The 27,793-nt window shown below is 43.7% G+C and overlaps 2 protein-coding genes across 3 annotated transcripts in view; one reads left to right on the forward strand and one right to left on the reverse strand.

Moving 5' to 3' along the window:
• Positions 1-29: 29 nt before the first annotated feature.
• UPF1 (UPF1 RNA helicase and ATPase) lies at positions 30-24,358 on the forward strand. 2 transcript variants are annotated; one of them, XM_056337283.1, is made up of 24 exons: positions 30-557; positions 7,490-7,632; positions 8,044-8,133; positions 8,692-8,859; positions 9,765-9,945; positions 10,516-10,677; positions 11,293-11,377; positions 11,601-11,699; positions 11,904-12,021; positions 12,836-12,995; positions 13,121-13,239; positions 13,517-13,681; positions 13,905-14,019; positions 14,215-14,358; positions 14,807-15,020; positions 15,251-15,368; positions 16,998-17,154; positions 18,173-18,315; positions 19,005-19,179; positions 19,924-20,005; positions 20,536-20,697; positions 21,027-21,244; positions 21,715-21,837; positions 21,957-24,358. In XM_056337283.1, exons 1-23 carry the CDS (start codon positions 333-335, stop codon positions 21,832-21,834), a joined length of 3,363 nt encoding a protein of 1,120 aa, XP_056193258.1. In that variant the 5' UTR covers positions 30-332; the 3' UTR covers positions 21,835-21,837; positions 21,957-24,358. The 2 variants fall into 2 exon arrangements, with proteins under 2 accessions (XP_056193258.1, XP_056193260.1); XM_056337285.1 differs by having other exon boundaries at positions 31-557; positions 11,913-12,021.
• GDF1 (growth differentiation factor 1) overlaps positions 23,672-27,793 on the reverse strand; it is a 5,218-nt gene continuing 1,096 nt past the window's right edge. The window contains exon 2 of the mRNA XM_056337402.1: positions 23,672-27,539. Coding sequence (XP_056193377.1) covers positions 26,704-27,539 — 836 coding nt within the window. The 3' untranslated portion in view covers positions 23,672-26,703. The remainder of the gene's footprint in view (positions 27,540-27,793) is intronic.

Below are 27,793 nucleotides of genomic sequence, written 5' to 3' on the forward strand. Positions count from 1 at the left end.
CGTCACCGCTCCTGGCCTGGCGCGCGGCGGCGGCAGCAGCGGCCGGACGGTTCCGCTCGCAGCGCCTCGGGGTTCGCTTCTCCGGCGGCGCCCGCCCGCCGCCTCGGCCGCCTTCCTCCGCCGTTGGCTCCGGGCCGTGCGGGACCCGCCCGAGCGGGAAGGCGGCGGGCTCGTTGGTGGCCGGTTCGCCCGCGCGGCCTGGTGCGCGCGGCGGATCCTGCCGCTCGCGTAGCGCGGCGCCCGGGCTCCCTGAGGTGAGGCCCGGCCGGCTCGGGCTCGGGCTCGGGGGTGGAGGGGGTGGGGAAAAGCCGCTGCTCCTCGTCGCCGCCGCCATGAGCGTGGAGGCGTACGGCCCCAGTTCGCAGACCCTCACCTTCCTGGACACCGAGGAGGCCGAGCTGCTCGGCGCCGACACGCAGGGCTCCGAGTTCGAGTTCACCGACTTCACTCTCCCCAGCCAGACCCAAACCCCGCCCGGGCCCGGGCAGGCGGGGCCGGGACAGGGCCAAGGGCCCCCCGGCGCGGGGCAGGGACCGCCGGGACCGATCGAAGCGCAGGTGAGTCCGCGGCCGGAGGCGGGGGAGGGGGGGGGGGCCTCAGGGCGTCTCCGCTACTGGGGCGCGGGGGGGGGGGGGGGGGGTCCGGAAGGGGCGGGCGGACCCGGCCGTGGGGCCGGCGAGGGGAAGCCCTGGGCGGGCTGCGGGGCTGGGCGCTCGGCCCCCGGCAGCGCCGCACGGGGAAGTGGAGCCGCGTGTGGCTGCTCGCCCGCCCCGGCGGGAGGAGGCTGCCGGCGGCCGGCACACGGCGGGCCCTGGCCGGCCCGGGGAGCGAGCCTGGCGGCCGGTTCTGCCCTGGAAGCGCAGGGGGAGCGCGCCGGGGGCAGGGCTGAGCCCGGCCGGCGGGCTTCGCGGCCGTGTCGTGGCAGTTGGGTCGCTTTTCCTTGCGACGTTGAAGTAAGAAATCAAAAACGCTGCTGGGTGTCATTTCAGCTTCTTTTCCTCTTTAAAACAAGTACGGCCATAGGTAGTATTTGGTTATCAAGTCGGGTACTGAAGAAATTAAACGTTACTTCTAATTTCGTCCTTCATATGACTTAAAAACAAAATAGGCTTTTAATTTGTTATTATTATTGTAATCTTTATTTCTTTGCCACCTTTTCTGCTGCACAGTTGCAGCGCTGGTTTGTTTTGGGTTTGTATGGGAGTGACGGTTGACATGGCCTGAGATTTAAGTTCAGATCTGGGTCTGGTTTCCCATAACTTAAACGGGTGAATTTTTTTAAATATAGCCTGTTGGTACCTACATGACAATTAAATTGCATTTTTTCAACAATTCACAAAAGTGAAAGTGAAGAAGGAGCTAGGGTTATGTGCTCGCAAGTGAAGTGTTGCCAGTGAAGATACTGCCTGTCACTGTGCTACATCTTGACTGTGTCTATAGTAAAAACAAAAACCCTGAAAAACTGTTCCTTTAAAAAAAAAAAAAGCCGGACTTTTCTCCATTTAAAGATCATGAAATGTTCTGCTGAGTTTCATTACATCTGGATAAATACTCATGCAGTCCCATTATTAACAATTAAATGTATGTTATCTATGTTTTAAATATGAGTGTAACAAGGAGTTGAAATGCTTTACATAGGTTTTTAACCCTGAACCAAACATAGTTTGAGTGGGCTTGATTTTGCCTTTTACTTGCAAAACCTGATGTATCAGGGCTGGTAAGTGGTACTGTGGGTGCAGAAGTGAGCAAACTGGAAACAAGCCAGCATGTCCAGGCACTGAGAATCTACAGGTGTGCAGTGCAGGACTGAAGGTGGTATTATCCCTACAGTCCTACCCGTATCGGGTTTATCCCAGGGCAAATTGAATGACTTTTTTTTTTTTTTTGGTACTTGAAAGTGCTCAGTGTGCAGCCTAGGCGTAGCTGCTGCGCAGGGACCTGCTCCAGGTAAGAGTCTGGGATAGAATTGGAGATGTGACCCCGTGGGCTGTTTGTGTATTTTCTGTTTACTTACAGCTTCTGAGTTTGGGTTTGGTAGACTTTATCCAGTTTGAGCATTGAAATATTAGTGTTACGAAGTAATAGTAAAATCTTGTCTGTGTACGGTCAGACTATACATTAATTGATTAAAAAGGCAGATTTAATAAAATTTCAGTTTTTAAAGCTTTAGTGGGTTGTGAGCATTCCAGAACTCACAGTAGAGAATATGTGGCTAAAAGAAGAAAAGGCACCCCAAAATAAGCCTCATAAGCTAAAAGACCAGACAAGAGGATTAATTTGAATTTTTTGTCTAAACATGTTTGGAAAGCCTTTGAAGTAAAAAAAATAAAAATATCTGGAGAGCACATTCAGGTACTAGTATGTCTGTAAGATTTTTATTTTTTTTAAAGTGAGTGCATTTGTGATGTTTCCGCAATTTCTTGTGGTCATCCTGATCTTCATTTTGACTTCAGAAATGTGGGTTTTGGGGAGGGTGGGGAGAGGGAATGGACCTATTGCAAACAAGAACTCTCAGAAGTGCAGTAAGTATAGTGTCCTTCTGAGCTGAGGTACAGCAAAACCCAGATCCCTGGATCTGTTTAGACTTGTACATTTCAACAGTCTCATGAGTGATAAGATCAGAAATTATGGTTTTTAAAGATTCTAGGGAAAACTTTGCTGCCTTCAAGAAATAATTTAAACTTATGTCTTTTGGCAGGGGACATACTAGATAATAACTTCTGAAGCACCAAAATTGATCACATACATTTTGCTCAATTAAAGGTGGTCACTGTGATCATAATTGAAGCGACTTAAATAAATGCTCTTTTATTAGAAGCTGATAAACGTTGGAGGTGTATACTTCTACTCTGCTGTTTCATTCTGGTACTTTATTTTGGTGTCCTAGTGTTTAAAAAGATTACTTGAGCAGTACAAAGCACCCGGTTTCTTAAAATGTGATTGATTTAGGCAGTCTACAAGAGCTTCCTTTCCCAACATATATTTAACTAATAGTTTAAAAGGATGTTGTTACAGTTGATTAGTGTCCAATTGATGAAAGATAGCAAGAGGTTAGCAGCGCAGAAACAATGTCTACTGTTTTCAGAAAACTATCTGTTGTTTACATATAATTAAAATCAAACATAGGAATACACTTTTCTAAATATTTTAAGATAGCTTCTGGTTTCTGTCTTATTTTTTCCCTTTTCAAGGCAAGGGCTTAGTTACGGTGCTAGGAAGCAGTCACAGGCTCGATGAGTGTGGTGGACGAGGCACATGGTGTTAGTGTGTTAGTTAAGCTGTTCAAGTGGTTGAGGGAGGCTGGGTCAGCTATTAGATTTTTGGTCTAGACTATGGGGGCTGGATTTAATTTCCAGTTCTAACAAAGACTGTTTGTCTTAGCAAAATGAGTCCTTGTTGCTCAGGTCCCCATCTGGAAATACAGTTTAGTGTCTACGCTGCTCTGGAGGTGTTGTGGCAGTGAATGTTCTCTGTAATATCCCCTTCCTGATTTTGAAAGGGAAAGCAAATCTTTATAAGAGATTATAATAAAATACCATAACTAATCTATAGCTTTAATGTAATATTATATACCTCTATAAACACCAAGTGCTTGGGTTACCCATACAAGTCCAAAAGTATGTATTTTTTCTAAAGCATGAGGGGAAAATTACCTAGGCTGGGACAGTGTGACTGGGTGTCCTGCAGTTACTGTGCAGTGTTGAAGTGTGTTGCCATGATTGATTGGACAGTAGTCTTGTAACGCTTACTCTTGTAGCAAAATACCTACTTAACTGCAATTAGTTTTCTTGTTACAGCTTGAAATGTGCTACTTGAAAGTAGAACTACATAAAGCTGATGTAGCTGCGTTCACTTGTGGATCAGCTTCTGATGTGGGTGGGGTACATTAGCTGGAAGCACTGGGAGAAACTGAGATGGTAATACTCTGTTCCTGCTGATTTTGGGACTCGCTTATACATGGTCAGTAGAAGCCACAACATAGTCTGGTTTACGATTCTGTAATTCAGCTCTCTCGACTTTTACTGTTGTCTCTCGACTGGTATTTTAGACGCCAGGAAAGGAGCAAGGGAGGGACCAGTACCTTGGTGGTAGTTTTGGAGCACCTCAGTGTTTAGACTGCTGTAGCTGTTAAACTTGCTGTGCTAGAAGTTTCAGTCAACACTTTTTAAAATAGAGGAGGCCTCCCCCCTCCTTTATACAACAGTTGATGGTGCCAGATTTTTAATAATATGCACATAGGCTAACATCAGAGTAGGTTTTAGAACAATAGTTGAGTCACTTCCTCATTGTGTGCCTGCCAAGGCCTAGTACTCGCTCACTGCCGGATTTTCATAGTAACAGGTGACATCATTCCTGCCTAACTCTCTGAAAGGGCAGGAGCTCCCCAGGGTGTAACTAACACAGTCACCTGGTGCAGAAGTACAGATAGCTTGCAATCATTGTAGTTTCTTGGTTTTCTGCATTATAAAAAAAAATAGTTTTATTACTGTTCAGTAATGTTAATTTTTTATGAGCACCCAAAAAAAAGTATTAAACTTGTCAACTGATGTGTATAATAATGTGTTCTGCCTCTTTGGAATAGACTGATAGAAATGCACTGGTGAATGCCTGGTATTTGTGCTTCTAAGAAATTCAGTTTAACTTAAGGCTTTGGAATTCCACCTGCTTCATGATCAGTTAATAAGTTATCTTTGTATTTTGTAAAATGGCATTGTATATTTAAAAATGGATGTTTATCTTCAAACATCAGTGCAGATGCCATTACACATTGAGCTGATTGGATTTGGGTTCATCATACTAGTGGGTTGTTGCATGCTGCTGCAGTTTCTTTCAGGTTTTTTTTAATCTTTTCCCTCTGCTGGTTTTGCACGTTCTGGGCTGACGGTTCCTCTTGGCTGATTCTTTCTATTAAAAGCCAGTACTTGGAGGTAACATCATACAAAGTCATGCTATTTAGACTGTGTTTTGCAAATGAGCCTCATTTCATTTGAAGATAATGGAACAGAGCTTGTGTCATTGAGTCCAATTCCTTACTGCTGAGGGCAAAAGTGAAGCGGCTTACACTTATTTTTAAGTTTAACTCTTGCAATTGGCTGTTAAATTTTAATGTGCAATACTGAAACTAACTGGCATGGAATCTAAATGAGACTTTCAGAGAAGTAAGCTTGTTTTGATTTGCCTATGAGTTACAGCTATAAAATGCTACAGCAACTATTTTTATCAAATTTCTTTTAATAAAGATTTAGCGTTCTTCTCGCTGTGGACAGCTTTCTCTTGTCAGAGAATCATGTTACAGATACCAGATAAATTGCATTACAGTGTCTTAAGTGCAAGAGTTACTAAAATACTACGTTGATAGACGAAGGCCTTGAGTGATTCTTATGCTGCCATTTATTAGCTAGTTTGAAAATTTTCAGGAATAAATTCATCTTGTCTCACCCAGTACCTTTAAAAACATTGTGTGTGGTGGGAGTATTAATAAATCTGATGATTTTGCTGTGATAGGGAAACTACCTCACTGGGCTCATCTCAAATGTTCTATTAATAACCACTGCAGTCACTGTGGTGGTCCCTTTCCCACCTTTTTCCACTCAAGGTTTCTGTGAATTATGGCATGCTTATCTCTTCCCACGTTTTACTGAGATCTTGGCTGAACAAGTCAAAGAATCAGGTAGCTGAGTGAACAACATTTTGGGGGATGTGAGGATCTGGCCATCTTGGGAGGTTCTTGACAGCATGGTGTTAAGGTGCTAAGGCTCTCCATGGCTGTTAGTCTGTGCAGCAGTAGAATTAAACAAGGAACACCTGTGAGGCCCAAGGGCCAGCAGCTGTACTAGTCATGTCGCAATCTGATTTGTGACATGTGTGCTTCTTGATGCTCCTTCCTGGTGGTAAATGCACTTTACCCAGTATTGCCAAAAAGGACTTATTTTTAGCATGAGAAAGGGTTGGTGTGTGAAAGTTGCTGATGCAGCACCAAATGTTGCAGGAGTTGGTGGTTCTGGCAGTTAGTGTATCCTCAGTGGAAAGAGCGCACCTGTGCTTGTATGCTGTTAGTGCACTTGATCTCTGAAGTGTGTTGCTCTGAAAACTTGGGCTGCATTACTGGTTTTGATGGACTTTGGCAGCTTTCTTGGGTAACTTAGGCCTCGTTTTTTAAAAGGAAAACATATTGTAGCTAACCCAAATCTAAAGTAACACAATAGTGACTGTCACACCGGATGTATTTTGCAAGTATGCTTGATTCTGTGTGTAATACGGTGTTGTGGTTTAACCCCAGCCAGAAACAAAGTACCATGCAGCTGCTTGCTTCCCCCGCCACCATCTTGGGTTTGGAAAGGAAGATAGAACTTGAAGGTGGAAATAAGAACAACTTAATAATTAAAACAGGAGGGAAAACCAAAACAACAATAATAACAATTATAATGAAAAGGGAGTAGGGGAGAGGAATAAAACTCAAATGGAAGGGAGAAAAAGAAACCCCAAGTGATGCACGATACAAGTGCTTGCCACCTGCTGAGCAATGCCCAGCCAGTCCCCAAGCAGTGATCAGCAGGCCTTGGCAAACTCCCCCCAGTCTATATACTGAGCATGATGTATGCAGTACCCCTCTGGCTACTTGGGGTTGGCTGTCCTGGCTGTGTCCCCTCACAATTTCTTGTGCCCCTTCAGCCTTATTGCTGGCAAGGTCTGAGAAGCTGAAAAGTGCTTGACTTGGTATGAACGTTACCTAGCCACAACTAAAACCACCAATGTGTTATCAACATTGTTCTCACACAAAATCCAAAACACAGCACTGCACCAGCTACTAAGAAAATCAACCCTTATCCCAATTGAAAACAGGACATAGAGTTGGTACATCTTGAACAAGTGATACTGCCTGGAGAGTTAGAGACTCAGCTGAAAACCAGTTTCTTTTCTTTCTTGTGCTATTTCAATCTTTTTTTTTTTTTAATTTGGCTTATATGAGAAGAGCTTTCTTGATTACCTGCTCTGTGTTGGACAAGTGGCATGAAGTTGTGCTTCTGATGTCTTTGGTTGGGGGGAAACATGGATTTGGTGGATGGAGACCTGCAGAATAGGTGGTGAAAGTCCTGTACAATAAAGATTCTGCTTTCAGGTAGATTTCTGGAGTAAAATCAAGGGTGAAAAAAACCCATGTTTGATGCTGCTGGAACTGTTTAAACAGGATTTTGTGCATTGTGTAAGACTGGGTGGAAAGACATAATTGCAGAAAAGCCATCTCCTTTCAACTTTTTTCTGCTTATCAGTTGGTGTTTAAATAATGCTGTAAGATAGGAGCTAATGAAGCAAGTATTGATTATATAACTGGTATGTGCTCCAGCTCTTACCAGCATTTTTCTTTCCTTTTGAGATTTTCTACATTGAACACAAATTTTTGCTTTGAGGAGTAGGGGTCACTGTCCTTGGCTTTATGTTTTGGAGTCTGTTTTGATTGTATAACTTAAGCACTGACCTTGCATTTCAGGTTAATGGACCTGATGGCATTCTACAGAATGGAGCTGTGGATGATAATGTGGCTAAAACCAGCCAGCTTCTGGCAGAGTTGAATTTTGAAGAAGATGAAGAAGATACCTATTATACAAAGGATCTTCCTGTGCATGCTTGCAGGTAAGGCCTAAGCTTTGCCCCAGGCTTATTATTTCCAGGGGGCAGGAGCACTTTGTGTGAGTGAAAGGTGGATGCTTAGAGGATTTTGGAGACAGCCACATTATGGGTAGGAGGGTGGTGCCCTCTGGTGAGCTCTTATAGAGACTTAGAGCTGCTACATCCAGCAGGTCTTTGAGCTCCCTTGAAGAATAAAAAGGCTAAGCCAGCCTAGGGATGGTAATGGTGGGAAGTGATAAAATACTTGTGACTCAAAACAGAAGCTCGTGTTTGATGCTTTTACCAACACTCATGTTCCCTAATTTTCTGCTTCCCCTCACTTTTGTATGCTACTAGGGAATTTAAATCTTGTGTTTGAATTTTCCTATATGCGAGTACCCAATCGCTTCCCATTTTTGCTTTTTTTAATTCCAGCTACTGTGGCATCCATGACCCTGCCTGTGTGGTCTACTGTAACACCAGCAAAAAGTGGTTCTGTAATGGGCGTGGAAATACATCTGGCAGGTAAATGGTCAAATGATGGAAATAACAATGACAATCTTGTCTTTAGAGTGTGTTGGTTTTGAAGTGGTATGATGGCTGTGACTGACATTTGGTGATAATCTAGGTCTAGTGACTTAAATGTGAACCTCCAGCTGCCTCTTTAGCTTTTCTGCTGTTCCCAGCTCAGACCTCGATTTCAGCAAAACTTGAATCACTTCTGTGAAGTCAGCTTGCTGCTGCTTCTCCTATCGTGAATTCCTGCAAAGCACAGTAGAACTGATGCTCTTGACCTGTGGAGCTTTGGGAGGCTTCTTTCAATTATCAGTAACATTGAAAGAATAGGAAACATGTAAGAAATTCTTTTACATTCATCTGCCTTTAAAGTGTTCATTCACTGAGAAACCACCGAAACTGCAGTAGCAGTGTCTTTGCTTGGATGAAAAGAGCAAGATCTTGCCAACGTCTGCCACAGTGTAAATAGATTTTGTGTCTTTTAATAACTGAGTTGACATATCAAGTTAGGACTAAATGTGGTTTTCCTGTTAACTTAATATAAATGTATGTCCTCTTTGGTTTCAGCCACATTGTTAATCATCTTGTGAGAGCGAAGTGCAAAGAGGTGACTCTCCATAAAGATGGACCTCTAGGAGAGACTGTCTTGGAATGTTATAACTGTGGATGTCGTAATGTGTTTCTCCTTGGCTTTATTCCAGCTAAGGCAGACTCTGTGGTTGTTTTGCTGTGCAGGTGAGAGAATGCCTTTGTTGGCATGTTTGTGTCAAGTCTGTTGCATAACCTTGTTTCTAAAGGATAATGCTTGCTTTCATTTGGTACCGAAATACATTTTATACTCTTAATTTGCTACCGTTCTTCCTTTAGATGATCATATAGACTTCATGCCTTGTGTAGATAATGCAATAACTGAACATTCTGTTATGTGGGGCAAATATCTTAACTCTATAGAAAATGAAGCAGTCCTTAATGGAAGAAACGTGTGGTTTTCCTTTTTTTTTTTTTTTTAAACTGCTTTTTCAGATTTGGAAGTGTAACAGATCAGTTCAGAAAATTACTCTGGAGTGTTGCTGGAGTAGTCCCTCTGTTACTTAGTGCGTTTTTCTGTCAGCACGTAGAATCATTTGAAGATGACAGTAAATCAGGAGTTGTTCTCTGACAGGTTCTATCAGAAATCATGATTTCATAATTGTATGCATTTTAATTAAATGCTGTCACCATGTATTTGACAGTAGAAGGTGTGTTTCTATGGAATGAGTTATTCTATTTGTTTAAAAAAACAGATGGGAAGTAATCCTGAGTGTTTTCTGATATATTGTATGTGTGCATAATCTTAATGGACTGTAACCACTTCCAAAGGTGAGTGTCATATATAATATTTTAGATGCTGAAACTTCAGTTCTAGAAATGCCCAAGAAATGCTATGTAGGATACTGAGCCTTCCCAGTGTTGAAGTAGCAAATACAGGAACTAAAAAATTAATTGGGCCGGTAGGCTGGGGTGGTGGTGGTTGGTTTTTTTTTTTCCTTTTAACTGAGATACTGGAGTTGTTTTAAGAGCCTATTTTTACATTTGATATGATAGACTTTTTCTTACACCTGTCTAATTTAATAATTTTTTTCAATGTTTTGGTTGTGCAGGCAGCCATGTGCCAGTCAGAGCAGTTTAAAGGATATTAATTGGGACAGTTCACAGTGGCAGCCTCTTATCCAAGATCGTTGTTTCCTTTCATGGCTGGTAAAGATTCCATCCGAACAGGAACAGTTGAGAGCACGTCAGATTACAGCTCAACAGATTAACAAACTGGAAGAACTTTGGAAGGTATGTGCTGCTTTTCAAGTACTGGTTATATTTTACAAAGTGCTAATTTTCTGGCTTTATGAAGGAGGGACAAGGCTGTTTTAACAGCTGTATAAGACAGAGGACATACTTAAATTACATGAGGTTTAAATCCTGCAGATTTGACAAGCAGTGTAACTGGAAATTGGTCAACAGAGTCAGAGTCACGAAATTGTTTGTCTCAGTAGGAAAGTTTCACCCTTGGGTTCCTCAGCTCTGTTCAAGTTGCACTGTCAAGCAATCTGAAAAAACAACTTTCCTTCCCCATTTCGAGTCTTTCACTTGTTTCTGCTTTATGTGGTGACTAGCTGAGATGGGAACAGTTAGTCCATGCTTGGTATTCAGTTAATGCTTTTTGAGAGGCTTTTCTGTACATCCTTTAAAGCATAACAGACCTGACTGGATGTGAGTGTAGTTTTAACAGGTGGTCATACCTTGATATAACTTCCCATAATAGTAAAACATGGTATTACCAGTCCATTGCACAATGAGAGCTTATCACTTGTTTGTGCTTAAAACCTTGAAACAAAACACTGGTGCTTTACATTCTAGGAAAATCCATCTGCAACCCTTGAGGACTTAGAAAAGCCTGGTGTTGATGAAGAACCACAGCATGTTCTGCTTAGATACGAAGATGCTTATCAATACCAAAATATATTTGGTCCTCTAGTCAAGCTTGAGGCAGACTATGACAAGAAACTCAAGGAGTCTCAGGTAATGTGCTTGAAGTACGCTTGTTTGAGGGGGCTTCTGGCTAGTTCTCAGGTATCAAAGCACGTGGTCATTCTCAACAGCATAGAACAAAGGCCCAAATGAAATATATGTCTTTATTACAGTACTGTCGCATCATAGTAATTGCAGTAGTAATGGTGATGTATGGTAGCAGGGAGAGGAAAGGAAAATAAATTGAGGTTTTAAAAAAGAGCTTGAAATACTTGGGAACTTCCACCTTTGTTCAAAGTTCATCTTTCCAAGAACCATGTTCTATCATAGAACTGCAGTTTGGCCACCTTCTTTTATGTTGTCATTGAATTTTGTGAGGTCATGCAAGCACTTACTGAATGTTTTAAAGTTGGGGGTGAGAGAATAATAATGCAAGTGGTGATTACAACTTCATTTCTCATTAAGTAACTTTCGTAGAACAGAATTATCTTCTGTAGATGGTGTGAACTCAGTCCGTAGGAATAAATACAGAGATTTGTCTGTACTGTGACGTTGGTACAGCACCTTTAGTATTTCTCTACTGTTTCAAAGTATAGGACAGCGAGGGCTGTCGTATCAGCAAACAGCTCTTTAAGAACATAATAGATGCTTTTTCTTTACCATTAGACACAAGATAACATCACAGTGAGATGGGACTTGGGCTTGAACAAGAAAAGGATTGCTTATTTCACTTTGCCAAAGACTGATTCAGGTAATGACAACTCGATTATGTTTTGTCGGGGTTTTTTGGGTTTTGTTTTGTGTGGTTTGGTTTTTGGTTTGTTTTTTTTTACTGCCCAGTGAATAACAAAGTTTTTAAAGAACTGTGATCTGGCCTGGGATATAAGATAGTATTGTAAGGGGTTTTTTGTGTCGGGGGATGGTTGTTTCTTGGTGAGTATTCTGAGTGTGGGTTTTTTTTCCTTCCTTTGTAGATATGCGTCTTATGCAAGGAGATGAGATCTGCTTGAGGTATAAAGGAGACCTGGCTCCTTTATGGAAAGGAATTGGTCATGTTATCAAAGTTCCTGATAGTATCCTTTACTTAGTGAGCCTTCAGGAAGGCTTAATTGAAGGTTTAAGTCTCTCCAAGAAATCAGTAATTGTGTACAAAAGTAATTTTGAGATAATTTTAATTTGTTGAGGGCGGGCGGCTGGGTGTCTGCTAAAAAAAAAAACCAAATCAAAATTGGGGAAAATAAAATTCAAATTTTTGCTATAGATTACTACTTAACGAGGTTCTACAGATTATGGTGATGAGATAGCCATTGAGCTGAGGAGCAGCGTTGGAGCACCTGTGGAAGTTACTCATAACTTCCAGGTGGATTTTGTATGGAAGTCAACTTCCTTTGACAGGTATTGAGAAAGCACTTAACCTTTGCAAATAGTGGGTGCAGTTGATGTGTATATTTTCCTTTACCTTTGGGAATTTTTGAACAAGGAAAGTTGTATTGTTTTGTGATGCTAGCAATCAAATCTGAGTATGCCCAATGTATCAAGTCTATGAACATGGTAACTGGTTCATAGAGCAACAGGCCTAACTTTTACTAGAAATGGAATTAATCTGAATGCCATCAAACTACCTTTTTTCTCATTTTGAAGGGATGCTTAGGGTTTGTTGCAAGTACATCAAGGGGGAGAAACTTACCTTATGTCTAGTAATATTTGGAACGTATGAAGAAAAATTGTTTTGTAGTTCAGCTTCCTGAACACTGCTCCATCATGAAGTATGCTCTGATTTGAGTTGACATTCTAAACTTTGAGTTACTTTAGCTGAAATTTCAAGGCATTTGAATCTGCTGTGGCGTCAGTAAGCTTCAGACATGTCTGTACTGCATTTTGTTAGGAGTTTTATTACAGTGGAAGAGTACACATTTTCTTCAAATCTTGCACCTAAAATTACTACTGCAAATTCTTTTGGAGGCTGGTGCTTCTCTGTGGATTTTTCTGGTTATAATACTTTGTAGTATTCACATAGGGAAAAACAACAGCGGTGTTCTCAGGGTCTAATGTTCATCTCTTAATTCTATTAGCAGGCATTCTACATTGTTCTTTTTCCCCAAGGCATTTGTGCCTGATGTCTGATTAACCTTTGTGTAGGATGCTTGTGGATAGTTGTATTTGAAGTCATACTGATTTTTTTTTTTTTTCTGTCCTTCCCTCGTTTCAGAATGCAGAGTGCTTTAAAAACATTTGCTGTGGATGAGACTTCAGTGTCTGGGTACATCTATCACAAACTGTTAGGTCATGAGGTAGAAGATGTAATTATTAAATGCCAGTTGCCAAAGCGCTTTACAGCACAAGGACTTCCTGATCTCAACCATTCTCAGGTAACCTCATCTCCTTTTTACTACACACAAAGAATATGATGAAGAATTTATAAATAGAGGTTGAACAACTTTGTAACTTCCTATGCATAGAATGTTAAACAGCAATAACTTTTTTTTTTTTTTAGGTTTATGCTGTGAAGACTGTCCTGCAGCGTCCTCTGAGCCTTATTCAGGGTCCCCCTGGTACTGGAAAAACAGTGACATCAGCCACAATAGTCTATCATCTGGCTAGACAAGGCAATGGGTAAGAACTGCTCTCCCTAAATCTTTATGTATAAGGTTACGATATTAATGGTCAAAGAATCAACTTGATTTTAAAAACTAAAATAACTTGTATCATTGAGCTAGTAAGGTTTTCTAGAAGTATATTTTTCTGGGAAGATTTGTGCTTATTTCAGAAAATGTTTTTCTGCAGCATGTTTTTAGGGTGTGTGTGCCATAACGCATGGTTTTATTACAAGTCCATTGGAAAAAAGTTTTACAGTGCATTGAGACTGACTTCTTGCTTTATTTTTGTCAAGGCCTGTGTTAGTCTGTGCTCCAAGTAATATAGCTGTCGATCAGTTGACTGAGAAGATCCATCAAACTGGACTGAAAGTGGTTCGTCTGTGTGCTAAAAGTCGTGAGGCAATTGACTCTCCTGTCTCCTTCTTGGCATTACATAACCAGATCAGAAACATGGATAGGTAAGAAGTGGTTGAGGGGGGGGGGGTGGGGGGTGAAAAATCAACTGAAGTGTTGTGGTGGGCACAACTGATTAACTCTGTGGTGATGGTGTGATACTTGCTTGATGTGATAACTTTTTTGCTTCTATACATGTGTCATATTTAGTTTTACAAATGAGTTCTGCTGTAATCCTACCCAGTTCTTAATTAGGCTGTAAAGCAAAATTCTGGTTTTTTTCTTTAGCATGCCAGAGCTTCAGAAACTGCAGCAGCTTAAAGATGAAACTGGAGAACTGTCATCTGCTGATGAGAAACGTTACCGTGCACTGAAACGAACAGCAGAGCGTGAATTACTTATGGTAAGGTTCCCTCGCTTCTAGCAGCTTGAATAATTGCCTTCTCCCAGTTGAGGCTTAGCTGCAGTTTGCTGGTAGAGATCAGCGTACAACTTAAATTTTGGGAGGATTCCTGGGATGGTATTGAATATACTTCGGTGTAGAAATACTGTCTGTTGATAACCTACTTGACTAATTTCAGTTCTGTTTCTGTTTCAGAATGCAGACGTGATCTGTTGCACGTGTGTGGGAGCTGGTGATCCAAGACTTGCAAAAATGCAGTTCCGCTCCATTCTGATTGATGAAAGCACACAGGCTACTGAGCCGGAGTGCATGGTGCCAGTTGTCCTGGGAGCAAAACAGGTAGGAGCCATTGGATTTCACTAAAGAAAATGTCATTGAAGAAAGAGTTTATGAATAGAGGAAGTAGCATCAAGCAGTAACAATCACAGTGTAGGCATGTAAGGATACAAAATCCTTTCCTTTCATGGAAGGTGGTTCCATAATATAGATCTAAATGATTTTATTTTGTTAGTCCTCTTAGTTTTCTGTTTCTGTGGCATAATCTTTGCCTGGAATATGTTGGTGCTGTTGGAACAATGTGGAGACCAAATAAGATCTTAATTGAAAATGATCAGCTGAAAAGCTAGTGGATGCTAAAGGTTTATAAGCCTTAAATTAGATCTGAAGCTTATTACAAGTCAGACTGATTACTTGGTAGTATATTTTATAGTAGGATACTGCTATTGTTCTAGCTGTTGGGCCAGTTTCAGAAAATAACTTGGAAATCTGCAACCTTCTTTTTCCACAGCTTATTCTTGTGGGTGACCACTGCCAGCTTGGTCCTGTTGTGATGTGTAAAAAGGCTGCAAAGGCTGGCCTGTCTCAGTCTCTCTTCGAGAGGCTTGTGGTGCTGGGTATTCGGCCAATTCGCCTACAAGTGCAGTACCGCATGCATCCTGCACTGAGTGCTTTTCCATCCAATATCTTCTATGAGGGTTCACTCCAGAATGGTGTTACTGCAGGTAAGCAAGAGTGATATGCCTGCGAATTATTTTCTTTTCCATTCATTAAGGATCAAAGGCAGGCTTCTTTAATCTAGATGAGGGGTTTTTTTAATACATTTGCCTAAAAAAAGAATTTCCACTGCACTTAGTGTTGAGTCTTTACAGTGCTTTGATATGAGAATAAGTATGTTTGCTAGTAAAGCACAGTGCTAACTGTTTTTTTTACTTACTGGTTTTGTGCTCTTCAGCGGACCGTGTGAAAAAAGGTTTTGATTTCCAGTGGCCACAGCCAGATAAGCCGATGTTTTTCTATGTTACACAAGGACAGGAAGAAATTGCCAGCTCAGGCACTTCTTACTTAAACAGGTAAACAAAATTAAATGCTGAGATATAAACTTAAAAAAAAAAATATATTTTGTCCCAGTGCATCTCAAATGTAAGGGAGATTATTAACAGATCCATTTAACAGTCTGGTGACATCTCTTGGAGACAGTCACAATTAAATGAAGTCAGGAGAGTGCAGTGTACAGTTCCTGCTGCAGACCAAATAGCTAAGCGTTTCTGTATCCTTCAGAATCTCCGCAACAAAACTCAACAGTATGCTGTATTCACTGTGACTTGTGGTGCCTTGCTGTGCGAATAAAGGCGTAACAGCTAAATAAAGGCTTGTGTTCTCAAAGAAGTTACTTCTGTTTCTGTGAAGGTGGTATCTCTGCTTCAAATGAGCCAGCCCCCGACCTCAAATGTGTTGTGTGCTGGGATACAGTACTTCAGTGTTATCGATTCTTATGTTCTGCAGTAGCTCTTCTATAATTAATAAAACGTTGTTTCCTATTAACAGCTATGATTGGAATTGCTTGTGTGCTGGTTTTTAATAAAAGCTGCCATCAGGGATAGTGCAGGCTGAGCTGCCTTTTGGAGTCGATTTGCCCTAGGCTCCCTTTACAGTAAACAAAGAGAAAAAGGCATCTGCAATGGGAGCAGTTCAGATCTTAAGTGGGTTTGAATTGTTCTGTGGAGATGTGTGTTTTCCTTCACTAGTAGTATAAGGAGCATGGGACAATTAAGTGCCTAATATGTGGAATGAATTTGGGCCAGCGAGTCAACTGACTGCAGCTGCAGCAGGAAATGCTGATCAAGTTGCATTTTGAGGCCAGAACCCAAATAGCTCCTGAAGCAGAGTCCTAATTCTTAGACTTTGGTGGGGTGCGAAAGGAATGGGAACTTAATTTTCTCTTTTCTACCCCCTTTTTTTTTTTTCCCTGCACTTTCCACGTTTTTCAGTTAGTGAGCTTAAAACACCTTATTCCTCTTATTTGTATGTGTGTGTTCATGTGCCTGGAAGGGAAACCAGCCCAACTTAAGAAAAATATCTGCTGCGATATTTTTAATCTGTCTGTTTCATGAACAGCATGTGCAAGACTGCTGAATGCAGCAAGCCAGATTGTGCACACACAAATGGCACAATAGTTGGCTGACAGGGAGACTGGCATTAAAAACAGTCTATATTTAAAACTAGAAGATAAAGCAACTGAAGGAACCGTTCGCACAGTGGGATGGAACATTTTTAATGATCTGGCTCATAAATGTACACATGTACTTTTAACTAAGTAGTTCCATCTTGGAATAATAGCCACCGTGAATTTAATTGTTCCAGAAAGTCTAGTTGTGTAGCTCTGAGAAGGTGGAGGTCTATGTAAGAAGAAATTTCTGTGTCCTTCTGAGACCTTTTTTTTGAGATGTTGGCTTTTGCTCATATTCCTCTGGCTGAGAATATCTTGTGTCTGGCCTAAGTCAAGAGGTGATTAGTGGTGAATGCTTAAGCAGAATTAATCTGAGTGCTTGAGCGGTGTAAAATTGATCTTTTTCCCGAAGTAGCCTTTCTGACAAAAGGCTAGCACAGGGTACATGGTCAAGTTTTTTAGACCCATTAACTTGCAGAAAGTTAAACCTAATGCCTTGATTCTCCTTAGATAAACAAATCTCTTTTTCTAGGACGGAAGCTGCCAATGTGGAGAAGATAACTACAAAGCTATTGAAAGCTGGTGCCAAACCAGATCAGATTGGCATTATTACTCCTTACGAAGGTCAACGATCCTATCTGGTGCAGTATATGCAGTTCAGTGGTTCCTTGCATACGAAACTCTACCAGGTATGGAGTTGTTACACAAATGAGAGCACTTAGATGCAGAGAACCTAGAAAAGTCAGATATTGTGAAACTTTACAATATTTTCATTTTTAGTCTGGCTTTTTAGGCGTCAGTCTGTGTTTATTCTTAGTCATTTTTGAATTTTTCAGTTGATTGTGGTTAAAATAGACTGGGGAGAAGAGTTTAAGAGGTATCGAGTGCCAGGAAGTGTCAGGGGAGCAGCTGGCCAGATAAAGGAGAAAGCTCTAAGGTCTCTGTTGGAACGCACTGAAGCCTTCCTTTCTCCTCCGAGGACTCACGGAGGCACAGAAGGGAGAGGTCATTAGTGCTTCAGCTATGGAAAAGCTTCAGTCAGCTTGTGCCGTAGGATAAAAGAGCCATGCCAAGAGACATGCAGGAAACCAAGCTCCATAAATTCTGATGGTCATACTATTTATTTGCTTGGGAACATGTCCTCGCATCAGTAGAACTCCTCTACCAAACATGAACATTTGTTGCTACAAACAAGATGGTTGTATGTTTAATGTCGTCTGTTTTGCAATATTGAGAACTTGGTCAGTGTTTTCACTGAAGGAAAACTTAGTGGAAATACTTTTCCTTCTGCCAGGAATGATCTGTCCCTCTGATTCGGGTTTCTCGGTAGCTGGGGGCAGCAGTGCTCATTTGGACCCATCTTACTACAAGGTTTTGGAATACTCAGAAGTCTTCTTGGCAAAATACCTAGAAAAGGAATGCTTTCCATAGTGCAAATGCCAGTTTTGGGGAGGAAATATGAGAACCATAAAGCAGTGAATATAAAAGTAATTTGTCCTAAACTGAGACTGTCTGTTCCTCTTTAGGGAAACTATTTACTGACCAGTGGAATTACTAAATCACTCATCATTTAAAAAAAAAAAATAACATTTTTTGTCAAATGATGGGAACTGCTAGTGCATGGCCCATGCATTTTGTAATGCCTGTTGGTAGCGTAACTGTTTTGCACTGTGCTTCCGTGATCTACATGTTTTCCTTCTGTTTCAGGAAGTGGAAATTGCAAGTGTGGATGCCTTCCAGGGACGTGAGAAGGACTTTATTATCCTTTCTTGTGTGAGGGCCAATGAACACCAAGGAATAGGGTTTCTGAATGACCCCAGGCGTCTTAATGTAGCCCTTACAAGAGCAAGGTAAAGTAAAATCAAGCAAACTTATCTATTCTAGACACAGAATTTGGTCTGCTAAAGCATCAATACAGCCCACCTAACAAAAGGTCTGTGTTTTGTGGGTAGCAGGCCCGTTCCCCACTCCACCTGGTTTAAGGGAACCTGAATATTTCCACATTCCCTACAATTTACAGGAGCAATCTCAACCTAATCAGTGTCACCATGTGGCATCAGTAGTTAGCAGAGGCCGCCATGTCGTTCCCCTTTGTTTGCAGGACAGCACTCTTCCCTTCATCTGCTGCTTTATCCCTTCCAGCAGCCATTTTCCCATTTTGCTTCTCTTAATGGGTTTGATTACTGAGAAGAGTACAACACTATTTGGTTGGCTTCCTTGGTTTCTGCAAGCTTGCAAACCAGTGCAGGGTGGTGGTTGGTTGGGTACACAGATGGGTTTGGTAAGCCTGCAAAAGGAAGCTTGTGATTATTGAGAAACTGACTGCAGCAATCTCCTTTCAAGTCTTTTGTCATACTACAGAAATCATCTGCTGTAAACAAAACAATTGTATCGGGGTCTCCCACTGTCATGGGCTTCTGTTATGTGCCTTGATTTACTGCAAAAGAGATTGGCTTCAAGGCTGTTCTGACATTAATATGTAGCATGGCTTTATTTTTAGTCAAAGTTAATTTTAGTTTCTCTGTCTGCTGTTGTACAGGTATGGAGTAATTATTGTTGGGAACCCAAAAGCACTGTCTAAACAACCACTTTGGAATCACCTACTGAATTACTACAAAGAACAGAAGGTTCTGGTGGAGGGACCACTGAATAACCTCCGGGAAAGCCTTATGCAGTTCAGCAAACCCCGGAAACTTGTCAATACCATCAACCCAGTAAGTTGACATCTTCTTCTCTCAGATGTTTGTGGCATGAAACAGTTGGGGATCGATTGATCAGTTAGAAATGGATGGAATAAAGTCACCTACGTAGCCTCAGCCATGACTTTCCATTTTTGTTGCCTAGTGAATGATGTGTGACTCAAGTCAGTTGCTGCTTCAGCTCTTTCCAAGTTGAGCACTCGTAGAAAAGCTGTTTTAGTGTGCTTTTTAAATTATTGCTCTTTATTTACTGCAAAATTTTATGAGAGGGTAACTTCTGAGGTGAGCGAAACAAAGTAACTGTTTTCTGTAGAAATGGCAAGCTCATTAAGCACGTATACTTAATAGCATTACACTATAATCTTCAACCTGTAAGTTTTATACTTAGTCCTTTAACATAAGATAAGTAGTCGTTTGCGGGAGGAAGGTTGTCCGCCATCACAGGAGGAGAGCGGCAGGGATGGAGCAAGGGGAGAGCTATGATCAGAACCTTGGAATGGACTGAAAATTCATCCGGTGTTTCACAGTTTGAGATCAGCTGCCTGTAGAATCTTAACTTCTTTTTCTTGTTGTCATGATGAAGTTGAAATGATCATTGGATGTTTTCTGTGTATTAGAACTGGTTAGTTTCCTCAGCACTTGTAAAGTAGGTGTGATCTGTGGAGTTTTTCTGGATTTTTACCCAAAATAACTTACATTGAAGTTGCAGTGCAAAGTTTTCTGTGCAAAGGCTTTGTCTAATTCCTATAATGTTTCCAGGGTGCCCGTTTCATGACTACTGCCATGTATGACGCACGCGAGGCTATTATTCCAGGATCTGTCTATGACCGGAGCAGTCAAGGTAAAGGAAGCCATCAGAATTAACGCTTTCATAGATAACTTTTTTTCCTCAACTAGTCCTTGGGGTGTGGTACGTTACGGACTTCAAACTGCTAAACGGTTGAAGAGCCACTCCAGAAAAATACAGAATTTGAGAACTGAGAATGTTGATGAGGTGCCTGGATTTTGCTCTCTGTGTATAGAAGCCCCTACAGTCTTAACTTGATGTCTGCAGAGCAAGTGAAAAATGAGGGGGAAGGGAGCGTGTGTGTGTCTGTGTGTAAATGTTTCAAGAGTCTTAAATTTTACAAATACAGTAAAAGTATCTGTAGGGAGGAACATGTGTTCGCCAAGTCTGAAATTTTCAAGTGTGGAATAATTGGTGAACTGGAAATACTGGTGGTTCTTGGCAGTGGTAGACTTGTCCTTTCAATTTCTCATTCTGATTTATCCTGCTTACAAATCCTGCCTTACTGTTAAAAGCAGAAATATTAATTGATTTCTAAATATTCAGCGGGCCTGAAATCACTGTGGCTTTCCTCCCCTCCTCAGGGCGCCCATCCAACATGTACTTCCAAACCCACGACCAGATTGGGATGATCAGTGCTGGCCCCAGCCATGTCACTGCTATGAACATTCCTATCCCTTTCAACCTTGTGATGCCACCGATGCCACCGCCGGGGTACTTTGGCCAGGCTAACGGACCAGCTGCAGGTATGGGGGCAAGGGTGAATGGTGCAAAACCTATAATTTGGGTCTGAAGTTGAAGAATGGGGGGTTTTGCTACTCTTGCAGCAGCGCTGATGAGAGTAGATGATGTGCTTCAGTAGTAAGTCTTAGTGGGGAGCGCTACAGCCACTAGCAAGTGTCCCTTTGCTGCATCTGCACTGGTGGTTCTGCCTTTTGGTTTCTCTGCACCTGCTATGTTGATGACCTGTAAAACGTTGTGTCTTGCAAGTGGTCAAGTCTTTCTAGAAAGTTAATTCTCACATGTTTGCATGTGTAAGACTTCTCACTGTTGGTTGGTATAAACGCTTTTCCAGGACGTGGGGCGCCAAAAGGAAAGACTGGTCGTGGTGGGCGCCAGAAAAATCGTTTTGGGATTCCTGGAACTAGTCAGTCAAACCTTCCGAATAGTCAAGCGAGCCAAGATGTGGTGTCCCAGCCTTTCTCCCAGGGTCCACTGACTCAGGGGTATATCTCCATGAGTCAGCCATCACAGATGAGTCAGCCTGGGCTCTCCCAACCAGAATTATCACAGGTAAGCAGGATTTGATGTATGGTGTGCCCTTTTCCCTGGGTTTTGTGTTGATCTTTGTGTGTGCACATCCTTGTTTCCTAGTACTAAGGAAAATGGAAACTAAAACCATTTTCAATGACTTGGCCACAGCATTTCATACTCCTCCATTTGGTGGGCTCTCTAAGTACGCCTGAGAATAAAAGTGAAATGCTGCATGTAGAGACTTGAACTTGAGCCTTAATGTTGAACTGCTTGCCTGTTCATTGGCCAGCTATTGCAAACCCCTTTATGCTTGTGGCAATTTGCAGCAAAAAAAGTAGATCTAAAAAAAAAAATAAAAAAAAATCAACAGAACACAGTTCAACAAGTCCCTGACAAACCCAAACCTCTCAGACTTCTTTATTAACCCTGGCTGCTAGGCATTCTGCTTTGTAAGGGAGGACTTGAGCTTGATAATGAGTTAAAGGCTTAACACCCACTTTCATTTTCAGGACAGTTACCTTGGTGATGAGTTTAAATCTCAGATTGACGTGGCGCTGTCACAGGACTCTACTTACCAGGGTGAACGTGCATATCAACATGGTGGAGTGACGGGACTGTCACAGTATTAGAGTGTAAGGCACTTGAGGTTCACTCCTCTGCTTCTTACTCCCCGATTTAAGTTCACAAACACAGTGTCTGTCTTAAAAGCGACATCCCTAATGCAGCTGTTGTTTTGCTTTCTTGCTTTCAGGTTGAGGAAGAAGAGCTAAGCTTGTGTGGAGCTTAGTTCATCAGCATTTTATTCTGGGTAATAAAAAAAATAAAATAAAATGGATACCTGTTTTCCACTGCTAAAACTGAAGCACCACTGTGTGAGAGCAACAGGAGAAAGAAACCAACCAACGGAGAGGAGAGAGAGAGAAAGGAGCGCGCGCGAGAGAGCCCACTGCTAGCTCACTGAGACAAGGAGACTGACCGGAGAGGAGAGAGCGCACTGAAGGACTGGCTGGCGCCTCACTGGGAAGGCAACTCACCCTGAAATGAGTGGTCAGCTGAGTCCCTGCTCCCCCAGTCAAACAAGCTCGAGAGAAGGGCCTTAAGCAGGTTTCACTTCATTCCATACTTCTCTTTGCGAGCAGGGCATTACTTTTCAGAGCAGATGGGGAGAGGAAAACCCTCATCTCAGAGTTGTTCTCGTTTTAAAGGGGTACTATATTTTAGCAGTAACTGTTTACATTTTAGAAGCAGAGTATCTGAGAGAGAGAGAGAGAGAGAGAGTTCCTAAGTGACAGCAAGCCAAGCAGAAATCCAGCAGAACATAGCTGATGCTCAACTCTGAGATGCAGGTTTTGTTGTCCAACACTGGCTCTGAAATCCTAGTGTCATCGTGTCGCCCACATTCTGAACGGGTCTTTTGTGACAAGGTGGTTTTAAAGAGATTCTTTCAAAGGAGCACTGGATTTTTAGAAGTTTGTCTCTGAATTCTTAGTGGTGGACCTGGGAGATCCTTGTTCTGAGAAGCTTACAAAAAGTTTAAAACAAAACTAAATTAGAGCACCAACCTTGAGAACTTTCAGTGTGATTTTAAAGTTGCAGCAATCAGCCTCTTCTTCCTACATTGGATAGCAGTTAGAGTGAAAGGAGCCTGCGCGCTCGAGCAGGAGGAGGGTTTCAAAGTGTTTTCTGTATGCTTTAATTGGCTACTGTCTGGACTCTACTCTGTGAAAAACAAGCCTTTCTGTAAGATGAACTTTGCGCTTGAAAGGGGATGGGTTCCTGTGCCCTTCGGCCCTGGAGGAAAAGATGCTAACAGGCCTGCTTTACTTGCTCCCTCAGACCTGGGGAAGAAGTAGTGGAAACTGGGGATTATATTGGTTTTGAAGTAAAGACTCTACAATGTTAACCGAAGAAGGTTGGAAAAAAATGGACAAAGCAGGCAGTTGTTGGAAGGTGGCCTCTGATAGCTGGGTATAATTAGAGATAATGGGTTAGGCTTTTGTGTGGCTTCTTCAGTGATTAATGCAGATAGCTGAAAGATTCAGGTGTTGAAAACCAAACCCGGAGCCTATTTTTCAGGTAGTGGACACGGCTGTGCCATCAATGCTGGCTTGAGAAATAGCTGGAAGTCAAAAACAGCACATAAGAGAAGCCATCCAATTTCTAAGTTGTACCCATGTCTTAAATAAGTCATATGGGAACACTGGGAGCATTTTATTTCTGTCTAAACCTTTTTAGAAACGGCGCAGAGAATTTAAAATTCCTACAGACCCATTTTTATCAGATCCCTAAATTAGACTAACCTCTACCTCCTAATTGGCAAAGAACAGTAGAGTGTGATTCACTAACCTCGGTGTTTTTAAAGTTTGAATTAAGTTAGCTTTATACTCAAAGGGCTCCAAGTGTTTCTAGTCTTTTTTTTGGGGGAACTCAAAATACCTCTCATATGAATGTACTTAAATGACGTAAAACCCACTTTTTGTAACTGGGGGGGAAGCCCTTTCATTACTGTCCTTTCTGTAGATTGTTGACCGCTTTCATAACCTGTATTTGCTGTAGTTTTTCAAGAGTGTCTCTCCCCCAGTGCAGACCTGGTGTAGCATACCCACAAACTGTGAGTAGCATGCACATAAACATGGAACAGGTGTTCAAAATTTTTTTTGTTCGGTCCTGCAGCGAACATAGTTTGAGAACTGCAAAAGAAACTTTCCAGAAATGAAACCCATTCTTTTCTCATAAAAAGCCTCCAGAGTTTAGACTTCTAAAATGTGAAAGAATGGAGACACAGGCCACCTTCCTTCCTTGTAAGATGGACTGTTTTATTTATTAACATTGCCGAAGGGCTTTTTAATTTTTTTCCTTCCGTAGACTGCGTAGTTGCATAGATTTTTCTGATAGGTTTAAGCTGTAACCCTCTGTGCAATGCAATCCATTGAGTAACGTAACCCCCTCCTCTCCCCTCACCCCTTTATTTCACTGACAGGAATGCTTGCCTCTGCTTTGTGCTGTTTTTTTCCTTTGTAGCAGTTACTCTGAGTTTTATAAATCCAGACATCAGTGCTAGCACGGTGTTACTCTTTTTTTTTGATTTTGTCTCAGTTTGTTTTAAACCTGTTTGTCATCAATAAAATATTAATAAACAGCTCTTGCATTCAAGGTGGCCCCTACCTTTCAATGATGAAACCATGCAATGTTCATTAAAACTTAGTCTGATTGTATAAACTTCAAGTTTATTACTTTTTTTAAACACAGACTAGTACAAAAGTGTGGTGTATGCATAGTGTACATGGGTAAGCAAACGAAGTGTGAAAACGCTGTTAGATGCCCTACCTGTCCTCCCTCAGGCTCAAAGGGGGGTACTGCAAGCCCCAGCACGGTGCTCCCAAACCCTGGTTGTAGGAGGTGACCAGGCAGGCCTGGAACATCCCCCTCCTGCTTCCCCTGTGCTGCAGTAAACGCAAAACAGGCTTTTCCCTCCATTCCAGGTGGCTCAGCCTGGCTCTGCCCACCCTGCAGGTAAGCTCAGCACAGCTACACCAGGGCTGGCTCCTGCTCCCACCGCTGCGGTGCTGGTCAGGGTGCTGGGGAGCCAGGCCCTGAGCCTCCTTTCCACGTGTTACATGAGCTGAGCCCTTCAGCCCCTTTGTCTGCTGCAGCACAGGTACAAAAAAACCCTAATACTTCAAGGTTTTCTTAATTCTGCTCATTTTAAGTAGCTGGCTCCTGCTTGCCTAATGCCGACTCTAAGCCCTTAAGTGGTTTGAAGTGCTTGAGGTGGTTTTCAGCATAGCTCTTCCCTGGCGCTGTTGGGAAACGCAGTTGGACGTGGAAACGGAGGGATGTTACCACACAGCTGAAGCACTGGAGCTGCTCCAGTCTCGGGGTTCAGCTACATGTTTCAGGGGTGTTAGAAAAACACTGTTGCAGGGGACAGCGAGACGTTTCCTCTGCAAAGCCAGCAGTGGTTAAACCCTCAGTGTCGTTCCCCCCCCGCCCCCAGGCAGGGGTCCAGCTTGGCTTGGCAATACTTCATCACGCCTTGAAGACAACACAGCATCAGTACAAAACAAACAAAAAAATATTAATCTATGCTATGTTGTCAGGTTCACATTTAAAGAAAAAAGACAAAAAATTCAAGTCTAACTCTTGATTCCTTTTCTTTCTCCCTGCCCCCACTCCCCCAAAAAAAACCAACCCAAAGCTGCAGGTGTGGCAGGAGAGCCCAGCCTGGAGCAGCTGGTGCTCAACCCCGGCCCCACGGTTTGACACGACACAGGGAGCAGCTTTGGAGCTTGGCCCAGGCTTTAGACCCCCAGCTGCTGCAAGGCCCCGCGGAAGAAAAGCAGCAATGCTCCCGTCGGTGACCACCGTGCTCGGAGGGGCAAAGCTGGGTCCCCGCTGCACAGTGCTGCTCCGCTGGCTCCTGGTAGTGGCATTAAATGAGAGCACAGTCACGCTACTGCGAGGGACTGAGCACCGCAGCCAACAAAAAAAAATTAAAATATCGCTAAAACGCACAACCGCGTGAACGTGGTGCCTGGTACAGCAGGGCTGCCGGTGCCCGATGCTCGGCTGCCATCTGGCTCCCGCTGCAGCTGCCGGTGAGCAGGGACAAGCGCACACACAGCCCCGTCTCATCAATTTGCAAATGAGGTAAATTAAATACTGACCCCCAGCAGGCTGGGAGGGAGCGAGCCTCCACCACCCCACCCCGCGCCCACCTCAGCCCCCTGCTTCACCCTTACCCTCAGCCAAAACACCCGTCGCACAGCAACTGGCCCCACAGCTCCCAGGGGCCGTTCCGGACAGAACCACGGATGCATTTGGCCACGTGGCACCTCCGAGCCACGCACAGCCCAGCCCCAAACCGCCCCATCACCAACCGCAGAGCAAAAATTGTTCCACAGCAAAAGAGAAAACGCTGCGGGAAGGGATTCAGTCACGGAGCCGCAGCTCCTGCTGTGACATCATACCTCTTCCTGCTGCACCAACTCCTCCCGCCACGGCCACGCTGCAGCTGAGCCCTGCACCCAGGACACAGGAAACCACCAGCATCATTTCACCAAAAGAAGGAATTTCTTTTTTGCGCTGAGAAAGCTGCAGCATGTAGCCAAAAAGGCGAAAAATACAGGCCCGCTGCTGCTCTCCCAAGCGGGTGCCTGGCTGGCACCAGCAGCAGCTCGGACAAGCACGAGGGGCCTGGGATTCACAACCTGCTGCTGCCATCGTCCGTGGAGAACGGCACAGACAACCAGCACCAGACCTGATCATAATCCCTCGGCCGATGGCTGCACGCAGGGCTGAGCACCCTAATCAATCAGTCACAGCTCCAGCACCGCTCCCCCCGTGCCAGCCCTCCTCCCCAGCAGCCCGGGGGAAGCTCCAGCGCTCAACGCACCACCGGGAAACCAGCACAGAGGGGATTTAACACACTTGCATTTATTCCATCAATCATTCAGTGCTTCGGGGACCCCAGGGCACGCGCTCCCCCAGCCACTCCGCTACCTGCAACCACACTCATCCACCACCATGTCCTCGTAGTGCCTCAGCACCACGTTGTCGTTGTTATCATAGTAGAGGATGGAGATGGGGGACAGCCTGACAGGGACACAGCAGGGCTGGGGGGTGCCCTCCGGGTCCAGCGAGTGCACCATGGTTTGGAGGATGGCGTGGTTGGTGCTGTTCAGCTCCGCTGTCAGGGGAAAGGGGCACTCGCCCAGGCAGTAATTAGCCATGTAGCCCTGCGGGGCGATGATCCAGTTCTCCCAGCCAACATCACTGAAGCTGATGTAAAGCCGCCGCGGCTTGCAGAGGTTGCTCGGAGTGACCGGGGTGTAGTGAGCACTTCTCCTCCTCCTGGAAGCCTTGCACTGCTGCTGGCTGAGGGTCACCACCAAAAGAGAGGTGTCCAGGAAGGAATCGATGCTGGCACAGAGGCTCTGCAGTCCCATGCTTGCCAGGGCTGATGCGCCACCGCCACTGCTCACCGAGATCTCCAAGACCAAGCCCAGATTCCTGCTGTACGTTCTCCAGTCCTTCGCCACCCCGCTCAGGTTGAAGAGGAGAGACTTGTGCAGCTGGGCGAAGGACTGCTCCACCAGCAGCTTTCGGCTGCCCTCCTGCGAGGGCATGCCCCGGAGAGACAGCTGGGAGGTTTGGTAGAGCCTCAGCTCAAAAACCTGCCCCTGGCTGGAGGTGTGGTAGGAGTTGTGGCTGAATTTGATCTCTAGCTGAGCCATCGTCAAGTGCTCGCTCTCCTCCAGCACGGAGAGGTTAAAGTACAGGCGCTTCTGCAGGCACAGCAGCCTCGGGGGCTGCCCGTTATGAATGAAGTGGCCTGACAAAGGAGAAACAGAGATGGTGGTGGTGGTGCGGGATCAGCCTCCCAACACTCCAGTTTAAGCTCTTGGCTGTGCAGCAAGAGGAAGATGGTGCGGACAGAGGCGGGCAGCCAAGCCTGCAGTTGTCGTATCAAGATGACTAGGCTGCAGTAAGGGCTACCAGCTCAATGGTCTGGAGGCACAAACACTAGCCCAGGCTCCAGCCTGCAGCACCGGGATGCTACAGCCATCCCAGCGTCTCCTCTATATG

This window comes from Falco biarmicus, chromosome 4 (genome assembly GCF_023638135.1).
Source record: "Falco biarmicus isolate bFalBia1 chromosome 4, bFalBia1.pri, whole genome shotgun sequence".
Lineage (NCBI taxonomy): Eukaryota > Metazoa > Chordata > Aves > Falconiformes > Falconidae > Falco > Falco biarmicus.

Coding starts and splice junctions, on each gene's coding strand:
- UPF1 (XM_056337283.1), top strand. CDS start 333: ATGAGCGTGGAGGCGTACGGCCCCAGTTCGCAGACCCTCACCTTCCTG. Junction 12,022..12,835: donor AAGTCAACTTCCTTTGACAG/GTATTGAGAAAG, acceptor CCCTCGTTTCAG/AATGCAGAGTGCTTTAAAAA. Junction 12,996..13,120: donor CTGATCTCAACCATTCTCAG/GTAACCTCATCT, acceptor TTTTTTTTTTAG/GTTTATGCTGTGAAGACTGT.